This window comes from the organism of the source record quoted next, unplaced genomic scaffold, assembly GCF_019419815.1.
Source record: "Pyrus x bretschneideri cultivar Hongxiangsu unplaced genomic scaffold, Pyrus_bretschneideri_v1 Contig6, whole genome shotgun sequence".
NCBI lineage: Eukaryota > Viridiplantae > Streptophyta > Magnoliopsida > Rosales > Rosaceae > Pyrus > Pyrus x bretschneideri.
The window spans coordinates 2,672,503-2,700,402 of record NW_025999798.1 but is presented as its reverse complement, the minus strand read 5'-3'; the positions used below and the strand labels follow the sequence as shown (position 1 = coordinate 2,700,402).

Sequence of the window (27,900 nt, the reverse complement as noted above, 5' to 3'; positions counted from 1 at the left end):
TAAAGTAATGAACAAGTGTGTACCAAACGTTGGGGGTGAAATTATGTCACAAGTTGAACCAAAATCGGATGAGATATGGTGAGGTGATCAAATTGCTTGTAAGAATACAATTACCCAATAATCCGCCCTATTGAGCGGTAATAATAAAATAAATAAATATATACATATGTGTGTGTGTGACTACAAGAGAGATGGAAAATCAATCTTGGAAGCGATGGTGATATGCCAAAAGATTTGATATTATACAGTGTCCGAAAAGAAAATAATTTTTAGAATTTTGGTAGCAAAACTCGGGAAAAAAAGCCTATTGTATGGAAAATAGTTCAAGAAGTTATGTAAGAGTATCCCGTATTATTAAATAATGCATCTAATCTGAATAGATTAGGCATACAAAGTGTTCCAAGCCATTTTAGTAGAAGAAGCACTTTTTAACATCTGAAAAAGCTTTTAGCAATTCTAAAGGTCCAATAGTAGTCATTTTCATGCCCCTTTATGAGGAAGATGAGTCAGTAAGCAAAATATATATCCCACCTTTTAAGGGGGTCGATTTTAGTGGCTGTTACAAGATTCTGTGCTTTTCTTCTAAGCTTTCGGTCATTTTCCTAATAATCAAAACCCAACTGCTGATTTGAGTGATTAATTAGTTTAGTAGTTTAAGCATGCACAAACAACACACTAACTTTTCCCACCAAAAATAAACATTTTGTATTAAAATCAAATGAAAATATATCCAATTATGATCATTATAGTAACAACTTCTTAGTTCTCACAAGTGCCTTCATGTTTGGTACAAAAATTCTAGCGTGCGTCTGCTGTATTGTGCAGATTAAATGTTTAGAGAATCAGGTAGCTGATAATGTTTATTATTTTTCATAGACAATTGATATTCACTTTACACTGACCTAACTTACAGAAAAAAGAGTTTGAACTCAAAGTTATAAGAAGAGCACATCCATCATAACCAATGTTTGCTTGGTGTGCATTGTTTTAAGAAAAATAGCAACCCCAAGTCAACAAATTTCTCCGCTTTGCGAGGGTTGAGAAAAAATGTTTATCGTACGCAACTTTACCTTTACTTTACAAAAAGCTGTTTTCATGACTAATGACTGGAACTCGTAACATTTTGGTGTGCATTGTTTATCTAAAGAAATTGCTAGCCTATGGCCTACCACATGATGTTTTCACTCAAAATTGTTCAACAAGAGAAATTTTTCAGTGTGACGGGAACACGGGGTAGTACATCATGTGTCACTATATAAATTGTGGGATATGTGTGTTAAAAAGTTAATAACTTAAAAAATAAAAATTTTCAACATTTATATAAAAGCACGTAATGTACCATTCATATTTCGATCATAATAAAAAATTTCTCGTTCAGCAGCACCTTCCATAAACACCATTGGAGTGATCAGATTCCTTTTTACTAATCTTATTAGACAATAATATTTTATTATTCCCATAGTATCCCATTCCTCAGTTCAGTCAATTGTCCCCCTCTCAAAACCTCCTTTGTGGTTGAAAAAAAAGAAAAGGTGTTCTCGTTGCCTGTTTGGTAAAGAGATATCCATTACTCGTACAGATCAAGACAAAAATGCCCCAAATCACACTTCCATCCACACTTAATATTATTGTTTAGTTATATTTTTCTCCATTTATAAACGAGAAATCTTAAAATCAATTATTGTCAAAGATAAATTCGAACTAAATTATTATAACTAATATATTACGAGTCTTAGCTACTTTTCAATCTCTTAATGTAGATAATATAAGTATTAAAAAAATCACACTCCTAATACAAAAAAGTGAGATGCCATATCTTTAAAGAAAAAGAAGGATCATCCACAGCTTGATTCTCTCTCTTTTTCCTACCAAAAGACACGTATAAAAGTATTTTCCATTCTTGCATCTCTTTTTAGTATTGTGAATAAGATCCGTTAATTAAAACGTTTCTCATTACGGCAGATATTTGACGATGGTGGGGTAACATACATCATATATGATACATTTTTCTTTTTGATGAAATATATGATACATTTTGATAGATTGCAAAGAAATGTATTTACTAAATGGTTACTAACGCTAATCTATGACATTATTTTAAAGCTTAAATGTTAAAATTGTCTTTGTGTTTTAGTTATTGGATCAATTTAGTTCTTGTAACGTTCCGAAAATTTTACTTCAGAAGCCAATTTCTAAGATAGGCCCAAATAATTCATGGTTAATAAATCTACTCTTAACCACCATAAATTAAATTCAATCCTATTTTGGCTACATCTAACCATCTTGTTAAACTACATACGTACCTTACGAAGGGATCAAGTCATTCGTAGTTCACATTTAAATTTCAAATCATTTCCAAAAATATTCAATTAACGGAAGTGTTCCACATTAGTGTTAAGTTATCAAAGCCGTTCAATTGTATTTCAAATACGTAAATTAGAATAATGAAATATGCATCAAATGGCGGTGTCGGCCCCCTGACCATTAGCCGCCGCAGGTGATGGTTGGCCGCCCCGACTCGCCAGAAAATATCAACTATTTCTAAAAATTCTCAAATTTCACAGAAATGAAAATCTCAACAAGTAGAGCAAGTTTTATACATGACCAAGTCCAATTTAGTTGGGAAAAGCCCCAATTTCACTTAAACCCGCCGGACCCTAGAGTTTGGGTGGCCTCGATCCTCAACCTCCGGTGTTCCGCCACACCAACCAATATTTGGGCTTTGTTCCTGGCCCCTAGAGAAGTGTTTTGGTGGTGCTAATTGCAGGAACTAGCTTCAGGATTTGAGGATTTATCACACGAACCCGTCGCACCCACCGACGGTTCATCACCAAATTACAACCAAATTTTCTTCTAAATTTGGTTGGAAATGGAAGAGGGAAGGGTTAGATGATGATTGCAGGTGTTGGAGAGTTATGGTTCGCCGGAAATAATGGCGAATATCACCAGAAATGGCTCGGGGAGGTCTGGGCTCTCCTCGGGTCGAACGGGTCACAGGGATGAAGGGCACGGGTTTGGTGCTTCTCACTTTCCTCATTTCCCTCCCTGATCTCCCTTCCTGATTGGTTTCTCCCCATTTTCCCCTTCTATTCCCCCCTTTTCTTATCTTCCTTAATTGGTCCCCCTTCCTTCTCCACCACTCCCGTGGCTTCCCCCTCTCTTCCCGTGTCATATTTCCACTAAAACAAAATCTGGAGCCTTCCAGATTCATGACAAATGATTATTTTGCCCTTACTTTCGTTCGTTTCCATTTCATTCGTTATGATTTCGTTTCACGAACGATTTTCATCCACGCGTTCGTAGGATCGAACTCTATCTGAATGTGTCAAGAAATTCGATAAAATATACGAAGATAAAATACGTCCTCGTAAAATTACGTTTAGCCCCCTAGGGCATTTTCGTCATTTCCACTTATCGATAAAAATTTCCACATAATCATATATATTTTAATTTTTCTAGGGTATTACAGTTCTTGTGTTTTTAATTTGGCCTGGTCATTGTGTTTATCTCTGTTAGCAAATTGAGGACATTTCCATCTAATTGGTGTAATTTTTTTTTATAAATTATTATAAAGTTATTCATGAAATTATAATTTATTTGATTTAAAATATTTAAAATGAAATAAAATTAAAAATTAAAAGAAAATTTATTCTCCTCCCAACTCTCCGACCTCCTGTCTAACATTACTCCATATATTTTCTATGTCACAATCTAATCATTTTTCATATTGGAATTTTTATTTCTTATAAGTGTTATTTCTCATTGATTTGCATTTTTCTTTAAAGACAAAAGGTAATTATTTCTCATATGATTTTTCTTATCAGTTTTTAAAAATAGATTGAATGAAATGTCCTTAATTAGCTAACAGAGACAAACACGAGGATTAAATTAGCCAAATTGAAAACACATGGACTAAATTGGCCATATGGCTACAACACGAAGACCATTTTGACATTTAAGCCTTATTTTAATGTCATTTAAAGGTAATTTTAGTCTTTCCAAACTAATGTGAAACAAAACGAAAATTATAAAAGATAGTGTTATTTATACATTTATTTTTATCTTTCATACACTCTTGTTACTCTTTGGTCATTGATCTTCTTGAATTCATTCGATTGTACAGTTGAAAATTGAGAGGGTTATATGAGAAGTAAAAATAGGTGTGTGGATATCACTATCTATTCTAAAATGGGCTCATTGCATGGACGATGATCGTAGGATCTAATGATTAAAATTCAACGATCATGGATCATAGTCAATGGTATGTGTCGATCCATGATAAAGAAACTTAAACAAACAATTATAAGTAAGAGCTTTGAGTTCAATTGTGATTCGTTTTCAACCTTAATTGCATGACCGAATATGCTCCACTTCGTACATCTAGTTATGGTGAACTGACATATAGGCTATCCATTACCTTCCATATTCTAGCCCGTATCGACCCAACCCAACCCGATAAATGTATTTAGGACAATGCCGAGTTGCGACCCCACATTATCAACGGTCTTTTGATAATCATGTAAGAGGAATGGTAACATACTCTTTTAAAAATGAGATTGTTAGTGGTATTTCTATTCATATATATAAGTGAGAGATTTTAGATTTGATTCTCGTAAAAGGCGAATTTGAATCACATTATTGCTAACCTATTGTAAGACTAAGCCCACATCACTCCCATTTAGTATCGAAAAAAAAAAAAAAAAGACTTTTTATATACTCTTTGGCACCACACAGTTTAACGTTAATTTTTATACTAATATCATAAAATATTATATCAAAAACATAAAGTAACAAAAAGTCTAACATTTTTCATCATGTAAAGGTGTCGGGGCAATATAATTTTGCGGGACCTAATTGATTCCCTAAAGTTGAGATTAAGTTTGACTAAAATGAAATGTAGCGTTATTTTATTGGATCTAATTGTAAAAAAAGAGCTTGTTTAATGGAATGCTTCTCATGATTACAAAGTCAACCAATTATTTTTAATAATACGTGGCAAGGGGAATATTAGGAACCCTTGTATATGTTTCTAGTAGCTTTAGAAGATTTCAAGCCATAATTTTTTATTTTTTGGGTCAAATTCAAGCTATAATTTAAGACACCATAACAATAAGGTTGGTGTAAATGCATTCATCCACCTAGTAGTCGTTGTTGGAATGCATGCGTCCTCAACAATTTTAAATGAGTACAATGTAGGTTTTATTCATAAAAGGAACTAAGAAGAAGGTTTATGGTTTAATGAACTGTGATGACTTGTTAACTGTGTTAACACATAATTCTTTTCGACTCTCAAAATAGTACAAGCCAGACCAAAAACCTAAAAAGGCCCAATAAAAGACAAGGCCCAAATAAGAAAAGGAAATCCAAGGCCCATTGGAATTAGAAAGAGGCATTTCCGAGTGCTGTAGCTGATCGCTCATCAGTCTGGTTAGACCAAGTAACATAAAACACTTTTCCGACCAACAAGAACACATGAGAAGACTGACAACGTTATGGCATAAGGCTCTAGGAACATGCATGCTCAAACACCAATTAGGTCATGTGTTAGTCACCAATCAAAGGTAGAAGTCTAGGACATGACATAAAGGTGGTCGAGCCATTGCTTGGAAAAGACATTATTGACTACTCATGGCCTAGCAAGTTGCTTGGCATGTATCAACCTAGAAGAGTGTGCAATTCCAACTGAACAATTGTCACTTCACCGCTGAATATCTGTTGATTGGCGAAAAGGTTGTTAGCACACCAATCTCTATAGCTAGCATATTAAATGCCAGAAAGTAAATGTAGTGAGCCCAAGGATTTTTGGGTTCAGTGAGGACCTATATAAAGGGGTGAGAACCTTTTGTAATGGAGTCAGACGATTGAGAAGAGAAAGAATGCTAGCCCTTAGTCGAGCGTTACTTGTAACCTTCAAATCAATATAATACGAATAACACAATGGATGTAGTTCAGTTTTGAGGGGTGAACCACTTAAATCTTGAGTCTATTTATTTCATAGCTTTGATCCAAGCCCACCAAAGGCTAATTGTTCTAGTTTGTTAACCTGCAAATTTTGAACATTAACAAACTATCAATTTGTGTATCGACAATTTATACCTTTAACTTTCGTATCATAAGTTTATGAAAACATTACATACAAGCTTTTCTTGTTGTAAGTGTATGGAAACATAATACGTATTGAGGTTGGTTCTGTAATGAAGAACATACCGTTTAGGTTATATATATAATGTGCCTATATCACGGCAACATTTTCTCTTGTTATTACCCAATACTGATACCATTTTGTCCTCTAATAAGTGGCAGACAATCTGAATTAGAACTTTTGCAAGTGTACAGACTAACATTAGTAAATTAAGATTTTAATGTCTCTAAACGACTATCAATCGTTAATGCAAGAAATCTTACCATGCATCACAACTCAAATTGAATATATTCTGATTAAACAATTCAGTTTGGGGTAAACTAATGAACAAGTGTGTACCAAAAGTTGGGGGTGAAATTATGTCACACGTTGAACCAGAATCGGACGAGATCCGGCGAGGTGATCAAATTGCTTGTAAGAATACAATTACCCAATAATCCGCCCTATTTAACGGTAATAATAAAATAAATAAATATATACATATATGTGTGTGTGTGTGTGACTACGAGAGAGATGGAAAATCAATCTTGGAAGCGATGGTGATATACCAAAAGATTTGATATTATACAGTGTCTGAAAAGAAAATAATTTTTAGAATTTTGGTAGCAAAAGTCCAAGCATTAGGAAGGGTAATGTCGGTCCCATCTCAGATTATTTTAGGACTTGCAAATCTCCTCAATTCTATCGTCTCTTGTTTGTATTATTTTATTTAATGTATCGAGTTGTATTTTTGTCATATTAAAAAATTTATCGTTCCATCAAAAAAACTTTGGCAAAAAGTCATTTCGATTAAACAATATTTCCTACTTCCATGCTTCATGGCCATAGTGTTGTACGATGGTATATAATAATTAAGGGTCGTTTAATAATAATTTTATTTTGAATATATTATTTTATCGCTCTATTATAATATTAGATAACTTTGATTTAATCTATTCATTACGTAAATTTTAAAATTTAAACTCATTCAATAATAATTAAGAATGATAAGCAAAAATATTTTCTTTCAATTTTAATAATTAATTTTTGTTAATTCGTTCGGTAACAATTTTAAAGATAGTAAGACCTGAAAAATAAAATATTAAGACCATCTCCATGGAGATGTTAAATTCCATTTTTATAGCTGATGTGACAAAATAACATTTTATAAAGATTATCATACGGATCCTTAATAATTTAGTATTACGTTCGAGTGATATTCTTCTTCACTTGTATAGAAGATGTTTTAGGTCCAATTCTCGCCAAAGATGAATTTAAACCACATTATTCCTGCTAGCCCATTATAAGGCTTAGAACTCACACACACTCGTAGTGTAGATAACACCTTAATCACGATGAATTGTTTAATGTGCTAGAAACACAACTCAGTAAATCAAGTGTCATAAAATAATTGATTAAATTTTTTTTTTTTTTTTTTGTTTAAGTTTCAAACTAATTGCATTATTACATATAGTGTATTAAACGTGTTCTGAACATACTGAAAAAATATCTCCCTAACCACAACAGTAAGTTAACAACAACAATTACCAATAAAAAGTAGTAAAAAAAAATCCAATATTAATACAAAGTTGAGAAAAAATGGAAAGGACTTACGGAGCACGAGGTAGCACGTGGAAGGAGAGGCGGTGGGGCAATCCAAAGATTCGCGAGGAGATATTGCCTGCCAAGTCTTTTAATTACAACAAAATAAGACGCAGGAACCACTCGGGGAAGCTCACAGGGTCACTCTGTACAACCCTCACCAGTCAATGCCACCGGCGGAATCCGGTCCCCCTTATTTTACCCGTTTTCGCGCGCCGGTCCAAATTTGCCAAATTCCGCCCCTCGCCCCAAGGTTTTGACGGCGCGGTCCACCGCTGACCGCTGGTCAACGAAAAATAGGATTATATGTAATCAATTCATCAAAATTAAGAAGAAAAAGAGAAATAAAAATCAAAGTATAATTAATATGTGATGTAAGTAAATGTATGATCACATGGACATTGAGCCGAACGGATTAAAATTAGTTTGTAATCTTACACAAGATTGTAGTATAAAAGTGATCATTTTTAAGGACTAAAGTAAAATTTTATATGAATTAAAAATTAATGACCTAGCAATACGATACATTTAACGTATCGATACAAGATTTGTCGAAAATAAATATCAATTGTTAAACTGTTACAAGATCAAGAACATATCGATACATATAACGACTCAAGAGTAAAGACAATAAGTTTGAAAACTTTAAATTGATTCGTGCATATGTTTTGCCATCGATAGTTTTTATGATTTTATTATAACTATCCTATCATCTGTTAATAAAAAGTTGACAACATAACAATTTGACGTCGATGACATATTATAAAACTGATTGTTTTAAGAATTGAGAATCGAAAAATGATGGTTTTGACCGTGTATTATTTTTTAAATGGTTTTGATTGGGAAGATGGCACCAAAGTGGATTTGAGAATCTCACCGTTTAATAAATTAAAATTAAACAAATATAATAAAGTAGATTTTGAGATTTGTTAGAGAGAAAGATTTGATTTGGCGAAAGAGACCAATACTATATTAAGAGAGAGAAACCCCCCACACTCTTGTGTCTGTGACGCTGACAGACAACTTCCACCTTCGCCATTTCTCTCCTCCATTTTCTACTGTATAAAACACCGCCCGCAGAAAGCACAGCAACCCTCGTTTCGTTTGTCTGATTCCAATCCGTACGATGGCGAGGAACGGCGTCGTTTCATGGCGGAGGATGTCGGAGAAGCTCGACCTCTCGCCGCCGTTGATTTCGGAAGAAGCTCACGTGCTCGCCGTCGACGACAGCCTCGTCGATCGCAAGGTCATCGAGCGGTTGCTCAAAATCTCCTCCTGCAAAGGTAGAATCTGAAAACAGAGTTACATTTCTGGAAACGTCGTCGTTTTTTGTTTTCTGTGTTTTTGAACTCGATCTTTTTTGGTACAGTGACGGCTGTTGACAGCGGAAGAAGAGCTCTGCAGTTCCTCGGCCTGGACGAGGAGAAGAGCTCCACCGTCGGATTCGACGTAAGTTCGATCAACGACTCCTAGTTTCCATCGGTAAAATTTCAATATTTTCGAATAAAATTTTTGATTCTCTGTAATTATGTCCAGGGGTTGAAGGTGGATCTGATCATCACGGATTACTGTATGCCCGGAATGACCGGCTACGAATTGCTCAAGAAAATCAAAGAATCTTCCACATTCAAAGAGATTCCCGTCGTGATTATGTCATCCGAGAACGTTTTGGCGCGCATAGACAGGTAATTTATTTTCCCCCCAAAATTAATGTTTAATTGATTAATTATCCATTTTTTTTCGAGGTTAATTGGTTCTTGCACTTAATTTCGATTTTTAATTTAAATTTTGGGTTATTTTTGTGTTCGCCAGGTGTTTGGAAGAAGGCGCGGAGGACTTCATAGTGAAACCGGTGAAGTTAGCTGACGTCAAGAGGCTGAAGGATTACATGACGACCGCGAGGGATGTCGGAGTGGAGGAGAGCGGCGGAGGAATGAACAAGAGAAAGCTACGGGAGCCGTGTGATCTGATGATGCCCACATCACCGCCTTCCATTTTACCGTCGTCTCCTTCGTCGTCCTTATCGTCGCCGTCTAAATCTCCGTCGCCTCCTATGTCATCGTCGTTCTCGGCTCCATCGTCGCCCACGTCGCTTGATTCTCCGATCCGACGGCTCAAAATGACCAACGCTGATTAGATCAATCGGACCCGATTGTACCGCAATCGCGCTTTTTTTTTTCGGGGCCAAACTGCAATTACCCGTTTAAACGGTTTTTGATGAATTACTTTCCTTTTTTGTTTTTAATTTTTTTCTTTGGCTATGATTTATTTTGTTTGTTTATATGACTATTAGTAACAATATTAATTCTAATGATTAACTAATTACATTTCTGATCTTCAATTCAAAATTTAACTCCGTCTATTTTCCTCTTGAATGTATTGTGTAGGATGGATACTGATTATTATTTTTAAATGTCTACTTATTTATGTGAATTTCGTATGTGTTAGTAAACGAATAAAAATATACGAATTGTGTGTGGTAGTAAAAAAATAAGAAAAGTCAACAAAGGGAATAGTTCGGTGCTTTTGAATCTTAACCTCTCGTGGTTACTCGAGGAAGTATTACCCCTTTTAGTACACAACGTAATACAAAATGTGTATCACGGTTTTGGCAAAGATAAATGTTCTGATGCGAAATTGCTTTTATGATACATACACGCTTTGGATTAGAGTAACTTTGAATATCGCTTTTGTTAACCGTGATAAATAGCAAGCAAGCATTAGAGAACGTTAGGTTTGCTTCAAAATTCAAACAAATAAAATTAAGAAAAAAAGAATAAAGGAAGAGAAGAAGAAGAGGGAAGTGGACGTGCATTTGTAGAGAGTGGGGTAAATCGGTGGGGATTGGAAATTAAAAAGATATAGAGATTTGGTATGGATTTGGTTGAGTTGGAGAGATGAGCCTGCAAGATCTTGTCTGGTAGAGAGAATATATTGGAATGGGATTGTGAATTGGACGTGTTTGAAATGCCCCTGAGCTCAACTCCCCTGTTTTGTCTCTTTGTCCCTCTGGAAGTGGGCATGCTTATCGATTTTTTTTTAGGCAAAATTTACTTGAAACGATAGAAGTTATAAATGAGTTTGGTTTTCGTAGTCAAGCTTGCTAAGTAATTTGATCTTTCAAATAATATACACTTTGTTTTTTCAGAGTCAAACTTCATTGTTCATTTTGTGGACTAGTATTAGGCATGGGCTATTGAAAGGTTTTTTAGCTAAAATGATTTATGAGATTGACATAACTCTTTACTTTTGTTCCTAAGAGTTTAAATCAATAGAATGGTCTCTGAGATTGTCTACCGTAAATCATTTTGGTCATTCCGTGAAAAATCTCCGTTAAATTGAGGATATTTTGGTCAAATTAACCCCTCCACTTGAGCTGGTGATTTCTTCAATTTAACGGAATTTTTTCACAAAATAAATCAAAATGATTGACGGTAGATAATCTCAAAGATTAAAGTGTAAAGTTATGTCAATCTTAGAGACCATTTATTTTCTTAAAGTCTCTTTCCAATAATTTATTAACAATATTACATAAAACTTAAAATTGGAATTGAATGGAAGAGATTATGTGATATATGTAGGAGTGGCTAATCTTTGAGAAAATATCATTTGGACCCCCACATGGGAAGTTGAGAGGGAGAGAGAAGACAATGCAGAGCTGTAGTTTTTGTTTTTGAATCTTTTTGAATGTGAATCAAGAAAAAGAGAGGAAGTGGGTCTAGTGGTTGTGACTAGTTTGGCTTTTGGTCTCACCAAGGGCATCAACTTTTTTATTCTCTAAGGTGCCACCAACGCAACAAACAATCAAATGTAATCAAGCAAAAATTGATCTTAATTTGCCCTTAAAACTATATCCTCAAGACTTTGGTAAACGATATAGTTTTTTTATTTTTTTACTTTTGCCACTAGTTAGGCGTAGATGATTCTAAACCGTTGATTTAGGTGAGATTTGATGTGAAAATTAAAGACTCACGACAGCTGTGAACGACACCCATTTATGTGTGGACAAAAGAGGTTGAGATTTCTTCCAAACCTAATTTGGTAACCATGATTTGAGTGAAGAAACTTGGACACAATTACCTCTAGAAGAACATTTTATTTTTCTGATTAAAAGAGAAAAGAAAAAAACATTTTACTCCTTACGGGTTTGTTCTCATGTGGTTTTGACATTTTGAAAACCGGTTCAATTGTGTTTTTCTTTTTGATATTGAGAAATAAAAGAGAATAATATATGGTGATTAAGGCATTTCTCTTTAACTCGTTGCATTTCGAGTTTAAATCATTGCCGCTTCTTTTAGCGTAGAATATCACTTGTAATCAAAAGAGAATAAACCGAAAACCGGTCCGGTGCGTGTCGGTTTTCTTGAAGCAATCTGGCCATGCACCTTCTTTTAAAATGACCATGCCCCAAGCCTTCAGCCGACTGTCAATCACAAGAAGGCGCATTGCTTGAAGCAAACTGGCCCATGTCACCTATGGCATTACCAAATTGGGCCCTTTTTTCAATCTATGTCAATAGAAATGGCCTTTAAACCACAAAAACAAACAAGGCCAGTTGTCCCAACCCAAATAAAAGAGAAACATCTAAACATAAAGCCCATGAAAGAAGCATTTGGAGGACCCTAAACCCACAAATTGTGGTAGGATACTAGGAAAGAGTAGCATTTTTCTTTTAAATTTTACGATGATTAGAAGGAGGGAAATCAGTTTGAAACTATTATAATAATTTAAGAGAAGAAAATTGGAAAGTTTCAAACTCGGTACGTATGGTCATACAGTTGAAGGAATTAAAAGGACTTGTTTGACTCTTTTACCCTTCAAATGACAGAGAATAATTAAATTTGCAAGCACGACAACGTCTAAAAAAAACTGCATAGTCTTCAGACGTGAAAAAGCAAATCATTATATAATTTTAGAGATCTTTTCCATAAGTGGTCTAACATTTTATTGAATTGGGTATTCGGTTTCTACCCATGCGTCCTGAGTTAAAACTCTCTATCCTTTAAATTATTGACCTAATTAATTAGTTTCAAAATGATCCAATATATATATATATATATATATTTGGTTTCAAAATTCAAATTCATAATATCACCTCTGACCAAAACAAAAGTATTATTTACCTTAGATGTCATGATTATTCTCACGAATATAAGCTAAAAAAAATATTAATTTCACAATTTTCGTTCAGATACAATATTTTAAGCACAAATCATTTTAGTTCGAGAAACCTTCAAATATTATCGGAATGTTCTTCTTGAAGAATGTATCTCGCTTTTTTGAATATCAACAATACAACCACCAATTCTCCAATAAAAAATCCAATTTTATTTCAAATTTCAAACTTTTTTTTCTTTTTTTTTCCCCTGGTGGGGGAAGAAATAGTAATCAATTTGTGGGGTTTTTTCAACCACTACACACAGGGTTAAGACAACAACCTCCAAAATAAAATAAAATAAAATAAGCGTTGCTGAAATTAATTTGGTGAGCCACTATTTCTCTAATTTCTTCATGGGGAATGTAATGTGTCAATGAAGTCATCGTCAAAACCTACAATTCCCCATTTCTTCTCCTTAACATATGAAACCGAGGTCGTTGACCAATTTATCTCGTTGCCTTTTTGGCTTAACGTAGTTTTCAACGCGTCCAAAGTCCGGATCAATAAAGACAACAACAATCTCTTCATGCTTGCTTATTCGAATTATCTTCACATTAACAGATTGATCATTAAAACATATATTTACGTTATGCGATCGATGACGGAGTGCGGAATTATTCAACAGATGAGATAAACTAAAATTATTATTGTTTTCTAGGCTTCTACCCTTCAAACTTTCATATGAATCGTGTGTAGTATAAAAGTTTTAGTTTATTACTATTAAGTTTTAGTATTGGTTAAAGTGATAGAGTTTATTTAACACTTACTAACTCTTACTTTCCCTAAAAATAACTCTAAAATTCGTACTTTTCATTTAATAGGTGGGCTATGACAATCCAAAATTATAAAACAGTTCAAATGATGATTATCTTTAATCTTAAAAACTAAACTCTCTCTATGTTATACCTACTAAAATTTAGTAGTTAGCTCCGTCGGTGCATGCGACAATTGTTGTAATTGTTCTTGATGAAAGAAAAATCGCGTCATTTAAAAAAAAAAACGCGTCAAAAGCCCAAATGCTTTTCAGCTGTAAAAATTATTGAAGGAAGGAAGGAAGGGATGGGGAATGTTGATAAAGTCTCCCCTTCTGACTTTGTTCGTTGATATTATCATTACGTACAAGATTAACTAATCTCTAATTACTAGGTCAGCAAGATTAAGTAAAAGGTTCAGAATGAGACTTGGGAGTAAACATGTTGGCTTAGCCAACTAAGTTTCACAGCATATTTTGGATTTGCTTCTTAAAAGTCTTTTCGGTTTTGGAAATGAAAACTGTCGTGACAAATCCATCAACTAGTCACTTTTTTAAAGTTTATAATAATGAAAGAAGATGGTTTGAACCCAAGACTAGTGACTTAAAGAAAAAAAAACCCTAACTATTAGAACAATCCACCACTTATAAAACTAAATTCATTTTTCACTCAAGTTTACCAAGATCTAAAAAAATTAAGACCTATCACCCTAAATCTAAGCGATGGAAGCATCGATATCTTTGTAGGAATTGGATATGCTTTCGGAGCCTAGGGATCAATTAATCTGACAATTATAAATTCATAAATATATTAGATAGAAACAAAATTGGGTGATTTACCACTTCAACAAACCGTCCATAATTTCTGGCTTGAAACAGTAAACCAATCATGTCATTTGTTTAATTAATTTTATGAATTAAAAATCTAATCTTGAATTACTAAAGCGTGGATTTGTAGTTAGTAATGGGATGTGAACTTAATCCAAGTTAGAAACGTCTTTTGAGTGGTTGAATATATATATAAAAGCCCGGGAAGAAATTCTGGAAAAACAAACAGCTAACTACTAACTTTGAAGCTTTCAGCTTTTCATCAACCAAACCCTCCCCAAAAAGCACCACGACAAATCCATACATTAAAGGTTTAGACTTCTTCCATTCAATGTCAACAAATTTACTGAGAGTTCCAACCGATTCAGTTTCCAAAAACCCATCTCTCCAATTTTTCCAAAAAGCTTCATGGCTGCCAGGAATCGGCCATGGATGCTCTCTTGTTTTTTCACTTATGGTTTTTTAGTCACTTTTATTATTTTTGTAAATGTTATTCCTTCTTGTCATGGCCAATCCCCTCAAAATATTGAAACTTTCTATCCGTTTACGGCTCCGTCACCCGAAATCCGACCTTCATTGCCTCCCAAAGACTCTCCGCCGCAACCGGAATCACAGCCGCTGCCGGTGCCTTTGCCGCCAAGAAAGTCTGCGTCAAAGCGTCAGATTGCGAAGGCTGCGGCGATCACTGCAGCCTCCACTCTGGTGATTTCCGGGCTGGTTTTCTTTTTTGTGCATAGGTACCTTGTTGCGCGGCGCAAGAGAATTAATGGCGGGAGTTATGATGGTGGTGGTGGTGGTGGTAGTGGAGGTTTGCAAGGAGGCCAGCCTCAGCCGGGGCCGCCTGTAGCGGTTCAGAGTGAGTTTTCAAGATATGATGGGAATCTCAAGGGGTTCATTGTTGATGAGAACGGTCTGGACGTGCTTTACTGGAAGAAGCTCGAAGCGATAAACTCGAAGAAGAGTTTTCGAAAGGAGTTGTTTCGAAAAGATGGTGAGGAAGACGAAGGGAGTAGCAGAAGAAGAAGGCGCGAGCCCATACAGGAAGTTCCTCTGCTCAGAGGAAAGTCTTCAACTTCCCACATCAATGATGTACCAGAATTAGTGAGTGATCGAATTCGAAATGGATCAACGGCTCTTAAAGCTATTGAGAAATCAAAAGAACCAGAAGTAGAGCTAACTATTCGATCGTCAAGTCCTCCGCCTTATACTTCCCCACCACCAACGCCACCTCCACCGCCGCCGCCGCCAATGCTGCCTCCTGTCCCAATTGCAATTAAGAAAAGCTCCGCAGCGCTTCCTCCTCCTCCAGCACCGAAAGTTGCAGCTAAGAATGGTCCTGCACCCCCGCCTCCACCCAAAGTGCGGAGTTTGAACGCGTTGTCAAAGCCATCTCCGGGACAGAAAGGTGAACCTGGGGAATCTTCATCAGGAGCAGGAAATGATCAGGTGAAACTGAAGCCCCTGCATTGGGACAAGGTGAACACAAATAATACTCAGAATTCCATGGTGTGGGACAAAATGGATGGTTCATTCAGGTAATGAAGTGATTTCCGCTTGCCATTTTTCTCCTTCTACACACCATTGTTTATTTTGCGTTTCACCGTGTTGTCTTGTTGTATTTGGTTTTGAAGTTTCTAAAAGTTTGCTACTCTCAGATTTGATGGTGACCTAATGGAAGCGCTTTTTGGTACGGTTGCCACCAAACGGTTATCCCCCGGAAGAGACAGCAGCCAAGCGAATCCGAGGGGCGCCAACGTCGGTCCATCAGCGCAGATTTGTCTCCTGGACAGCCGGAAGTCCCAGAACATTGCCATTGTCATAAAATCGCTGATGATTTCTCGAAAGGAGCTCCTTGATGCGCTCATGGAGGGCAGAGGTCTCGATGTAGAGACTCTCGAAAAGCTTGTTAGAATTGCTCCAACCGAAGAAGAACAATCCCAAATCCTTGAGTACAGTGGAGACCCTACAAGGCTTGCTGACGCAGAGTTCTTCCTCTACCACATTCTCAAAGCTGTTCCCTCAGCGTTCATTCGATTCAATGCCATGCTCTTCAGATACAACTACGACGAGGAGATTGCTAGCCTCAAGGAGTATGTACAAACACTTGAACTCGGGTGCAAGGAGCTTCGAACGCGAGGGCTTTTCATGAAGCTGCTAGAGGCAATTCTCAAGGCTGGAAACCGCATGAATGCAGGAACTTCGAGAGGCAATGCCCAAGCTTTCAACCTCAGTTCTCTTCGAAAGCTATCCGACGTTAGAAGCAGTGATGGGAAAACAACCCTGCTCAATTTCGTTGTGGAAGAAGTGGTGCGATCTGAGGGGAAGCGGTGTGTAATCAACACGAATCATAATTTGAGTCGCAGCAACAGCCAGAGCCATAACAGAAACCCAAGTGCTGAGAATATAAAACCGAAAGAGGAAAGAGAGAGGGAGTACATGACTGTAGGATTGCCCGTGGTTGGAGGCATCAGTGCCGAGTTCTCTAATGTGAAGAAGGCGGCTAGTATAGATCATGACAGCTTCGCAGGGATGTGCTCGGCTCTCACAACCCGCGTGGCGGAAACTAGAGAACTCCTGCTCCAATGCGAGAACGACGGTGGAAGATTCGTTAGGGACACGAAGGGTTTTCTGAAAGCAGCAGAGGAAGAGCTGAAGGTGGTGAGAGAAGAGCAGAAAAGGGTGATGGAGTTGGTGAAGAAAACAACAGAATACTATCAAGCAGGGGCTTCTAGGGATAAAGGGGCTCACCCATTTCAACTCTTTGTCATAGTTAAAGATTTTCTGGGCATGGTTGATCAAGCATGCGTTGAAATTTCTCGAAATATACAGCAGAAGAAGGCGGTTGCAGCGAGTTTAGGATCATCGTCAGCAGACTCACCGCCCAGGAACCCCGTAAGGTTCCCGATCTTGCCTAAGAATTTCATGTCAGGAAACTCTAGGAGCACTAACAGTGAATCAGATAATGATTTTTGAATTGGTTTTTTACAGTGTATAGATTACAAAAAGCTCGATTACAATCCGTAAATAGCTTAGTGATTTTTCAACGTTCTATTCCGTAAACTTTCAGCCAATAACTTGCATAGTTCGTCTTCCTCGTCTTTTCCACTAACGATTACGGGCGTTCCATCCACAAATATTTGTTCTTCAGTTGTTCTTTGGTCTGCAATTTAGGTGTAAACATTTATGATAGATTTACGCAACCAACTTTGGATTTCCATGTAATTATAACAGTTCCAACATTTATACCTTCAAATACAACAATGTGTACGTAGCATTTCTAACTCCGAATACTGTTTGGGTCAAGCAGGGAATGAAAAGCATGGCCCCGACCTGTCTCTTATCATCTGCATATTATTACTATGCCGTAGATCTGTTCTAGCCATCAAGATATACAGGTTGCGACTCACCATGGTCACTTTGTCATCATCTAAGCGACAATACTTAAGCATGGATCTTCCATGAGAAGGAATTCCGTCATGTATACTTTCCTTCTCGTCAATCCACTGAAGTAGACATGGTTCTTGGAAGATGACGAGTGACCTTGCAGCCGCCTGAACGATTTTTTCATCGATGGGTTTCATTGTTGGAACTCTCCTACACAAGTCATGACAGTTGACATTAGGATACGGAAAGAAACACATAAAATACACGAATCACACCGATAGTTTCAGAAATGCAGTGCAGTAACGCATTGTGCAGATTGAAATGCTAGCGTTAAGGCATACACATGCATCTTTCCTTCTTGCATATGTGTATTGAATGTGTTTAACTCATCATGTTTTTTGCATATGCATAAGGCTAATTAGTTTTTATGCTCGTTCTGAAGTACACAGCACGCGGGAGGCTGCAAACTTTACGATATAAAGAAAATTAATCCCCAAAACGTTCCCCCTATACTTGACTTTCAAGTGTATTCAGTGACATAATAAGGAGGAACTTCGTGAAAGACGGATTTATAAGTATCACTAAGATGAATTGTATGTAGTCTGGTTCTATTGAAAATAAAAATGGAGCAAACAGATCTTATGCCATAACATAAAAACAGAATTGGACTATACCTTTTCTGAAGTACTTTTTGACACTTTTTGCCCCCGATGGACGCATGGCGTAGGTGTAGCCTTAAAATTAAGACTACGTCTGAGCTTTTTTATCTCTGCCTCCTTTTGATCCTATGTCAAGCATACAGTTTCGATAAATAATTCAACTTTTGCAGGCTATATGACATAATTATATTTAGCACAGGTACAATATTATGCTCCTTAAAAGAATAGTTATTTGTATGATCACACCTTTGACTTCGGTTGGGAGTGTGCTTTCTCCGTCACTTTCGCATTGGATTTCGCCGCCAGTTTCTGTGAAAACTGAAATATATTGCTTAATGAGATTACATATATATGGTTAATAAATTAAAACAAAACGAGGTCGGGGGTCTGTTAACGGATACCTCTCTTTTATCTACGCAGTCATCACTTCTCAAGCTAACAGATGATGGAGCGGCCTTAGCAGTTCTTTTATCTAGATATCTATGACAAAAAGAAAAAAGTCGCATCGACTATGTGAAAGAAGCGCATGCACACAGAATACACAATCAGCAGTCACATATGAGTTTAAGGCTTTACCCTCCATTCTCTTTTGTCAGGGGCACAGAAGTGGAAACCCTTGATTCTTTTCCCTTCGTAGAGAGCTGCTTTTTCAATAGAAATTTTCAAGAAATAAAATTTGACGTTAGATGCTCTGATGCCAATCGAGGTACCCAGTCACTCTTCAAACGAGAAAATGTACTAAATTGACAAACCTGCTTTGGTGTTGGCGGTTTCTCTTCATTGGAGGGTTGTGGTTGGTTGTAATTGTTTTGAAATGTCTTAAATGCTCGTTTGACGATGTCCTTATCTCCCATATTCTCCATAATGGAAGACTTTCTGGTTGTGGTGGTCACAAAAGCTGAACCAGACATTGTGGGACTGGATTCCAAATTGAGTGACAAGTGCAAACGCTTGGGAGGAACTTCCTTGGTTTCCTCAGTTGAAGGATTTTTGCTCCTAGGAAAAGAGGAAGCAGTGCTCTTCTTTACTGAGGACCGCGATGCAGGTTTTGCAGTAGAGGTTGACAGAGACTTTGACACTCTAGGTGTGGAAGTTGATATAGACTTCGATACTCTAGGGGTGGAAGTTGATATAGGCTTGGACGTTTTAGGGGTCGGAGTTGATATAGGCTTCGACGCTTTAGGGGTCGGAGTTGATATGGGCTTCGATGATTTAGGGGTGGGAGTTGATACAGACTTTGACGCCCTAGGGGCAAATTTCTGTGGTGTTTTGGCTATTGGTGGAACTGGTTTCTTCTTAATGTTTGCCACATTTCTCTCCTTGCTCAATGGAGTAACCTACACAGCAAGAAAATGCAAAAGATATGGAAATCAGACAAGAAACAAACAAGTTCTCGGATTATGAAATAAAGAACATGGCATCTGGAGAAGTTTTGCTAAATAGGTTCAAGAGCTAAGTACTTCACCTTCGGAGATCCCTTCAGAAGATCCAATCTCGGTTTTACCTCTTGCACCTCTTTAACTTCTGGAGCGCTTCCTACATCATTGTCCAAAGTCTTTGGAACCTCCTGTACTCCCTGAGATTCAGCAGGGACATTTTCTACTTCTTTCACCACAACAAGTTCATCCTCCGGATTGTTCAAATCGGGACTATCCGTTCTGCTATCAGATTCTTCTCTCTCTCCCTCAGCCAATGAGCTTGGAAACTCTATGGTGAAAACATCATCCTCCTCGAGATCATCCACATGAGTTTTAATAATCTCGTTGTCGAAATTCGCTTCTTGATCATTTCCTTGGGCATTAATTTTATTGTTGGCCAAATCAATTTCGAAATGCACCTCAGAATCCGTCTGATCTCCACTCGTCTGGTCAGATTCCGACCTAAAGGTATCACCATCTCGCAATTGCTTCTCCTGTTCCATCATCTCCTCGGCTTTTCGAGCAGCAACCCTCTTGTAATGAGCTTCAAAGTAAGCCCTTTTCTGGGCCACTGAGCCAGGAGTGGCACATTTCTCCACTTCCTCCAAGTACTTATTCGGCGAAAACGTCGACCATTTCTCCCAAGACAGTGAAGAATCATTCTCAAATCTTCCGAAAGACACCGACACTTCCAGTAGAGGATTTGAACAATTTGAAGCTACCGTCTCCCTCTCAACCACCTGTTTATTTACCCAAAAAACCGAGAATCCAAAACATGTCCTTAAGCAACAACATAGTGGCAAAACCAAATCATGCAAATCTAGCAATTATACAGTGAATCAATCAAAACCGACAAAGCATAATCCTCAAACGACAACAATTGCAGACAAAATCGACCACATGGGTTATGTCCTTCGACAAATCTAAGGTAGAAACTAGAAAGCGTGTACCTTTTCAGCATCATTGGCAAAATCCACCATTGATTCACCCATGAGTTCTGAAAGAGTTGGAAGTGTTTGAGAGCAACCAGAGAGCTAAAAAGCAAGAGCTTTGCCTACCAGCAAGCATGGGGGCACATCACCAATCTATTGGATCACACACACACACGCAAAAACAATACCAAGAGTGAGAAAAAACCCAGAATATGTACCCAAAAAAAAAAAAAGGTTTAAAATTGTAAGAAGAAAAGAATATAAAAAAATTAAATTAATATTAAATAAAATAAAAAAACCATATCCATGTGTTGTTGTTCTGCCCTTTATTTTCTCATTACATGTTTTTCACTGTTTGCGGCACTTCTGGGGACTCCAAAAATGATAAAGGCAATCAATCATCAGAACAAGACAATTCCAATTATATGAAGAAAAATTGAAAGGTGGAGATAAAGGTTGAACTTGCAGATGATGACCCACCAAACACCAATTATTAATTTCCAAGGAAGATTTGGTTTTTACTTGCAGTCTCTTTGGATTCAAAAAAGGTTGAACAGATTGGGGACTTTCTTTTTCTCAACTACATGTGGATTAATGTCTGAATGGGAGGATTAATTAGTGGGAAAAAAGAGATTAATTGGGTAATTTCGAAGGTTTTTATTATTTGGTGAAATAATTATGAAGGCTCAACAAATCAGAGTGGGCGTATTGAATCAGCAAAGATATGAGTCGTTTACCCATCGTAACTAACGAAGCTTTTAATATGTTTTTGGTAGGAACAGACACTTTTTTTATTCATACATGTGATTCTATTTATTTATGGCTCGTTTTTTGAACTGCTTTTAATATAGCTGTAGGTGTTTTTTAAATTAATTTTTAGTAAAAATGCAAGTAAAATTTAAAAAAAAAAAAAAACACTTAGCTTCTTAACAAAAGCACATGACTGGTACTTCTTGCAAGGACTTTAAGTGCTTTTGCATTCCAAAAACATTTTATTTAAAAGAGACAGTTATTTTAAAAACACTTTTAAACGAGCTTTTACTTTTTTGATAGACCCAGACTAGAGAGGGAATTGGACTCAGTCATAAAACATGTCATCAATAATTTCTTGAGATCATTAATTATAGAAGTTGAATTTGAGACATCTCACCTATAAATGAAAAGAAATATCATCAAATTATAATACTAAAACACAAATATATTTTTTTTAAACTGATCTAAAAATATTAGAAATGTGATTCAAACTCTGTTAAAATGCGACTATTCATACACACGTCTAAGTAATAATATTATTGATAACACGTGGATTTCTCATTGGGTGCTTCAAAGAGACACCCAAGAGGTTCCAAGAAGTGATAAAAAATAGATGGACCGCTTGTGAGAGTGAAAGAGCACTACAGAATAAAGACGTGATAGTTAAAGTTACATGTGACAGGTCTAAACTTCAAAAGCTTCTAAGCACCCAACACCTTCAATTTCTTGTCTCTATCTACTTTAGGTTGTATATGGTACCCTCACAACTAAACAATACAGGTGACGTTTTACGGCATTAACATAAAGTAATTATATTTATGCATTCTGGTGCGAATTTAATCTCCATCTCCTTCCTCTCCATGTTTTGCATCATTAACCTTTCTAGGCCTCTTATTTCCGACTATGATTTTCTTCCTCCTAACTTGCCTTGTATTTTCCTCCTCCAATACCCCTAAGCTACTCAATCCCCTCCCCCCAAATCCGACCCGGATCCGGTACAAGATTACTGCGTAGCTGATCCAAAAACCCCTCAGACGTTTTTCCTCAATGGTGCACCATGCATTGACCCAAACCTGGCAACGTCTTCCCACTTCACCACATCAGTCCTAACCAAACCGGGGCAGCACAAAAGCCAACCCGTTCGGGTTCAACGTGACCCTCACCAACCGGTTCAATCTACCTGGGCTTAACACCATGGGCCTGACATAGCAGCCTATGGGATTGTGCCACCTCGCTTGCACCCAGGGACTCCGAAGTCACAATCTGCCTCAAGGGCTTGCTTCTTGTGGGCTTTCTGGATACTTCAAACACAGTCTTTACCCCAACTACTGAAGCCTGGTGAGTCATTTGTGTTCCCCCAAAGCTCTGATACATTTTCTGTACAACTAGGACTCGGTGGCTCCACCTGTGGCCTTGGCCGGGCTCAGTAGCCAAAACCCGGATTTAGATTCTCTCCAGATCCCCTCAATTGGGATCCCGAGGATCAATGCATAGTAACCGTTCATCAAAGATCGTGCAGCCATAATTTTTTATTTTTATTTTTTTTTTCACGTAAAATGAGGCTGTTGTACTTTTAAAAATATAAAAAGCATTCAATTATGATCACGTGATCTTTGATAAACGATTACTATGCATTGATCTCCGGAATTCCCAATGAAGAGATCTGGAGAGGATCTAAATCCCCAAAACCCTGGTGCACAGATTGTGTCACTTGCGACATTCACATCCAAACCTTTCAATCCCAATTGAGAAAAAAGAACCTCGAAGTTGATTTTGTAGTATAGTTGCGAAACGTAAGTAGCCAATAAACCGAATGTTGTGCCGGTTGCCCACTATCCATTCACATCCTGGAACTATCCTACCTTGGAAAATAAAATCCCTATTGATCATACCAAGCGCAAATATTTTTTACTGAAAAATATCATGAATTCAAATTTCGCGCACGATTTGAGAAAACGCAAGAAAATGTGAAGCATTTGTAGGAATTAAAAAAAATGAAGTGATTGGATCCCAGCTCATACCTCTGTGCTCACTGCTGCTGCAGTGCAAGTGGTTTTATGCCATGCATCTTTGTCGGGAATTTTTCCAGCTTTCATCACTAGGTCTAGGTCTCTATCCAAGGTTTTGTCACCATTAGGTAACTTACAAATAATTACTTAGGTGAAAAAAAACGTGTGGTAATAACTTGATTCCCCATGGTAAAAATAATCAAATCCTTATCTTGGACTGGGATTTTTTCCGAATTCCTTCCGTCCTGATCCTTCAGATCCTTTAATTCTAGAGAGAGAGAGAGAGAGATGAATAGGAGAAGGTGAACAAGAAATAAGAGGGAAGAAAATGAACCGAAGAATGTGAGGATGGAAGAAGATGAACATGAATAAGTGAAGGTGAACATGGTATTAATTCGTGACCGTTCGATTTTCGGTTGAACAGACAGAATTTAAGGATTGGAGTAGAAGGATCCGAAGAGGATCTTATTCCCTTATGCTCATCATTTCATATCCCAACCAAAGGTCCACTTCCTTGCGAGTGGATCATTAAACTCATTGGGTTTATAATGGTTACTAATTTGCCAGGTACATCGAACAATCCTACATGGCTTAACTGTCAAACGTCAAACACATAAATTTTTAAGTATCAGAACGCCAAAAATAGTTGTTATTCTAAACTTATCATATACTGACATACGTTTTAGATCATGCATATAATATTGTATAATTAGTTTAAAACACTAGCATCTTCGCGTCCCAATCACAGTGGTAGGTAAGTTCTTTCCCTTTCATCACTATAATGCATTTGAATTAAAAGTTGAAATTTCTCAAGCTAAAAAAAAGAGTTGAAATGAAAAAGTCCAAATTAAAGAATAGAAGGTTCAACCAAACTTGATGATGTGAGGAAAATACAGGGGAAGAGAAGGGCACTTGGCAGCTTATTGGCATCATGACATGATACGTGGTCAAGAATTGTTGCAAACTACCCATTTTATTGTCTTTTCTTGACGCACATCATCCACCTGAAACCGAGTGAGTTTTGCACTAGAGTTTAAGCCCCTGCTCCTACTCTTAGCCACCCAATTAAATAACGGAAATGGATTGTCTACCCTCTTATTTTCATCTATTTCTATGTCATCCTATAATGTGTGATCACGGTTAAGTCACGTCAATATTTTATTTTAATTTTTTATAGAAATAATAAAATAAAAAGTAATAGAAATATAAAATGTTGACGTAACTTAACTGTAACCACACAAACAGAAGAGAATGAGGAGAGTATGGAAATGAGAGGGCAAACAATCCACCTCCTTAAATAACTTGACAATTTGAATTTTTAAAATATAAAAATGGTGACGTCAAACCAGCAATGCTCGTTATTTTATAAGTTTCGGAAGAGAAACATCTATCGAACAAATACCCCAAAATTAAAAATTAATAAACCCCACAAATGGTAAGAAAATGTGAGTTGTACAAATACCAAAGTAAATTAAAAATAAATAAATACTACTGGGTGGAAATTGAAAATAATATGGAGTGGAGTGTGGAGCAAACTTAGCAGCACTTAAGATGCCAAAGTCGGATTTTTAAGTCAAAGAAATTAGTTTAGAACACCAACTCAGTTTTTAAGTAATCACACATTATTAGGGATTAGTTGGAACACCAATCGATTTTTAAGTCAATCACATACTGTCAAAAATTGATCGAAAATACCGTCAAAATGACATCCCAACAACGCTCCCAAGAGAGCCCCGTGAACCCATTGAGCTGTAACACATTGATTTCACTGTCTACACTGTCATTCAGATTCTCAGGCCACTTCCAGAATTTGCAATTATTGAGAGACAAGGCGACAGAAAATGAATACACCAAATATACAGTCCACATCTAAGAAAAATAAAAATTGGAAGCGCTTTGAAGCGGAGGAAGGAAGAACAAGAAGCGCATGATATTTGAGATGATAACATTCTCTCCTCTTTGGGACCCAGAAATTGAAAATTGGATCTCATCACACATGTCAAATCCGCCGAGAAAATTCCAGAAACAAGAAAAAAAGAAATTAAGACTGACGAACAATCCATGAATTTTCTGCTCACAGTTTCACCTAAAATTCAATCAATCTGTACACAATCGCTATCAAAAGAATGTCTGAATCAACAATGTATGAAAGAATTATCATAAACCGTGTCATCTCACGACAAATAGCTCGAAAACAAGATCAATGTAGATGCAGAGATCGACGATAAGGATTGAAACTTCGCCGGGTTGTGGTGGTGGATCGGCTTGTAAAGATCGTAAGGCTCCCAGAGGTGGTCCAGCGGGCACGGGTTTTTGGATTCGAGTCTGACCCACGGCTTTCCCTTGCCGCTCCAATGGAGGAGGCTGACCGGACCCGGGTGCAGAGACCGGCAGCTGCCTCTGACATTGTCGCCGCCGAGGCCGTGCTGGTTCCACCGGTGGTCTATGGCCTCCACGTTGCCGGCGAAGACGAGTAGGAACGGCGGCAGAGAACCCAGCTCGTAAATCCTTCGCTTTCTCTGTAATTCCATCCAGTTCTCGATCCTCTTTCGGTAATTTCCCTCCCTCCACCTCACCAGGTCCATCACCATCACACCGGTGTTGAAATAGCAGGGGTTTCTTGAGGAAAAAACCCGGGAGAGAACCGGGTCGGACCAGAACCCGTCGGTGAAGTACTTGGTAAAGTTGGCATGGCAGTACTCCGGGGCTCCGATGACCCGCGACCCGGTGAGCGAAATGTTCCAAAGCTTGTGAATGTCGTCGACCACCAGTAAATCGGAGTCCAAGTAAATGACCCGGTCCACGCACCGGCCCAAAATGTCGCCCAGGTAATTTCTCGCGTAGTTGAGCGGGTTCTCGAGCGCCTGCCGAATCGACGACGAGATGAGATTAATGACGGTGTCCTCCCGGAAGATGTAGACCTTGAAATTAAGCGAGGGAAAGGTGGATCGGACGAGTTGGGTCAGGACCCGGGGACTCGCGGGGTCGAACTCGGCTGCGATGAAGTGGAAAAAGACATTTTCCGGGCAAGAAGCGTGCTTGATGACGGAGTGCACGGCAGCTACCGACCCCCGGAGGTACTCGGAGTCGAGAGTCATGGCGATGTGAACCAGCGATGGGTCGCAGGAGGACACCATTTCCCGGTTCAACGAAACGGCGCATTCGGCGCCGTTTCGGTAGTCGGGGGCTTCGGAGAATCGGGCCCAGGCGGCGGAGCCCGGTTCGAAGGCATCACCGCCGTCGATCGCCCTTGTCGGGAATGAGCGAGTCCCGATGCAGAAGGGGGGGAAGAGGAGGGAGATACTGGAGACGAACAAAACGGCGGCGTACAGCCGGAATGGGAGCATTGCTCGCCGCTTTTCGTGGTGGGGGTTTCGTATTGTGTATTCTTGCTGGGTTTATGGTGGGGTTTCTTGCTGGGTTTATGAGAAATCGAAGAGAGTGATGGAGTAACAGAAATGGTGGGTGCGGGGTGTCTGGATGTGTCCGGGTGGAGGATGAGAGATAGTTATTATAGAGAGAAGAAAGAGACGGTTGTGGGAGATTTGCAAATTTTCACTAATTAAGTAAGTATTACCCAATTAATTAGACACTTCAAATGCAATCAAATCTTAACAATCCCAATTTCTGAAATTACAGAAACAAAAAAATAAAAATAAAAAATTGCAAAGGAAAATGAAAAGTGAGAAATGCCAAACGCGGAGATATGGCCACACGGACACAGAGCGTAGAAAAAGGTTTTTATTATTTTACTATTTACCGTCCTCCCTCCCTCGGTCCTCTCCGTAACCGCAGTTAAGTACTAATAGTTTTTTTTTTTTCTTTTTGGGTTTTGTTAAATTAACTATTGATAAAATTTGAATTTACGCTATCATGTAAAAGTTCAACTCTTTACCGTAAATACTAAATAGTTTGATGGCTTTCTATTTTTCGTTTTCTAGGTAAAAAAATAAATTCTATTTTTACTAAAACACGTCGGAAAATTGAAAAAATGGGAGGGATTTAAGAAAAATATGTGCATGAATGTAAACTTCCTAAAATAATTATATTCCTTTTTTTTGGTGAATCGGGATTAGTGAAAATTAATATGCATTTAATTGAAAGAAATAAAATAAAAGAAGAAGGAAGGGTTGGGATTTGGTTTCAAAATTGATGGTATATTGGGGACTGAGATTGATTCATCAATGTGCATTTAATCTACTTCATCAGAATCAGAAGCCTTTTTCATTCATGACCAAACATGCCTTAAACCTCCTGTCAATAGAATTAATATTCATTTTAAAAA

At 37.6% G+C, this 27,900-nt stretch overlaps 4 protein-coding genes and 1 pseudogene across 9 annotated transcripts; 3 read left to right on the top strand and 2 right to left on the bottom strand.

Moving 5' to 3' along the window:
• The first annotated feature begins 8,689 nt into the window (after window positions 1–8,689).
• Window positions 8,690–10,050, top strand: LOC103950970 (two-component response regulator ARR5). Its single transcript, XM_009362233.2, has 4 exons — window positions 8,690–9,006; window positions 9,093–9,172; window positions 9,260–9,408; window positions 9,536–10,050. Exons 1-4 carry the CDS (start codon window positions 8,850–8,852, stop codon window positions 9,858–9,860), a joined length of 711 nt encoding a protein of 236 aa, XP_009360508.2. The 5' UTR covers window positions 8,690–8,849; the 3' UTR covers window positions 9,861–10,050.
• A 4,589-nt stretch (window positions 10,051–14,639) lies between these two features.
• Window positions 14,640–17,504, top strand: LOC125471442 (formin-like protein 4). The gene is made up of 2 exons (XM_048571804.1): window positions 14,640–15,995; window positions 16,116–17,504. Exons 1-2 carry the CDS (start codon window positions 14,869–14,871, stop codon window positions 17,431–17,433), a joined length of 2,445 nt encoding a protein of 814 aa, XP_048427761.1. The 5' UTR covers window positions 14,640–14,868; the 3' UTR covers window positions 17,434–17,504.
• Window positions 17,505–17,651: 147 nt separating this feature from the next.
• LOC103950913 (protein WVD2-like 7) lies at window positions 17,652–21,511 on the bottom strand. 6 transcript variants are annotated; one of them, XM_009362169.3, is made up of 9 exons: window positions 21,153–21,511; window positions 20,872–21,006; window positions 19,969–20,661; window positions 19,256–19,840; window positions 19,080–19,144; window positions 18,905–18,983; window positions 18,750–18,821; window positions 18,519–18,629; window positions 17,652–18,054 (listed from the first exon to the last, which is right to left on the bottom strand). In XM_009362169.3, exons 2-9 carry the CDS (start codon window positions 20,911–20,913, stop codon window positions 18,025–18,027), a joined length of 1,677 nt encoding a protein of 558 aa, XP_009360444.2. In that variant the 5' UTR covers window positions 20,914–21,006; window positions 21,153–21,511; the 3' UTR covers window positions 17,652–18,024. The 6 variants fall into 6 exon arrangements, 4 of the variants coding, with proteins under 4 accessions (XP_009360444.2, XP_048427762.1, XP_048427763.1 ...); XR_007253630.1 differs by lacking the exon at window positions 21,153–21,511 and having other exon boundaries at window positions 17,652–18,051; window positions 18,519–18,674; window positions 20,872–21,146; XM_048571805.1 differs by lacking the exon at window positions 21,153–21,511 and having other exon boundaries at window positions 17,652–18,051; window positions 20,872–21,146.
• Window positions 21,512–21,792: 281 nt separating this feature from the next.
• LOC125471366 lies at window positions 21,793–23,460 on the top strand (annotated as a pseudogene).
• Window positions 23,461–25,526: 2,066 nt separating this feature from the next.
• Window positions 25,527–27,177, bottom strand: LOC108867504 (probable galacturonosyltransferase-like 9). The gene has a single exon (XM_018648306.2). It carries the CDS (start codon window positions 26,960–26,962, stop codon window positions 25,790–25,792), a length of 1,173 nt encoding a protein of 390 aa, XP_018503822.2. The 5' UTR covers window positions 26,963–27,177; the 3' UTR covers window positions 25,527–25,789.
• Window positions 27,178–27,900: the final 723 nt, after the last annotated feature.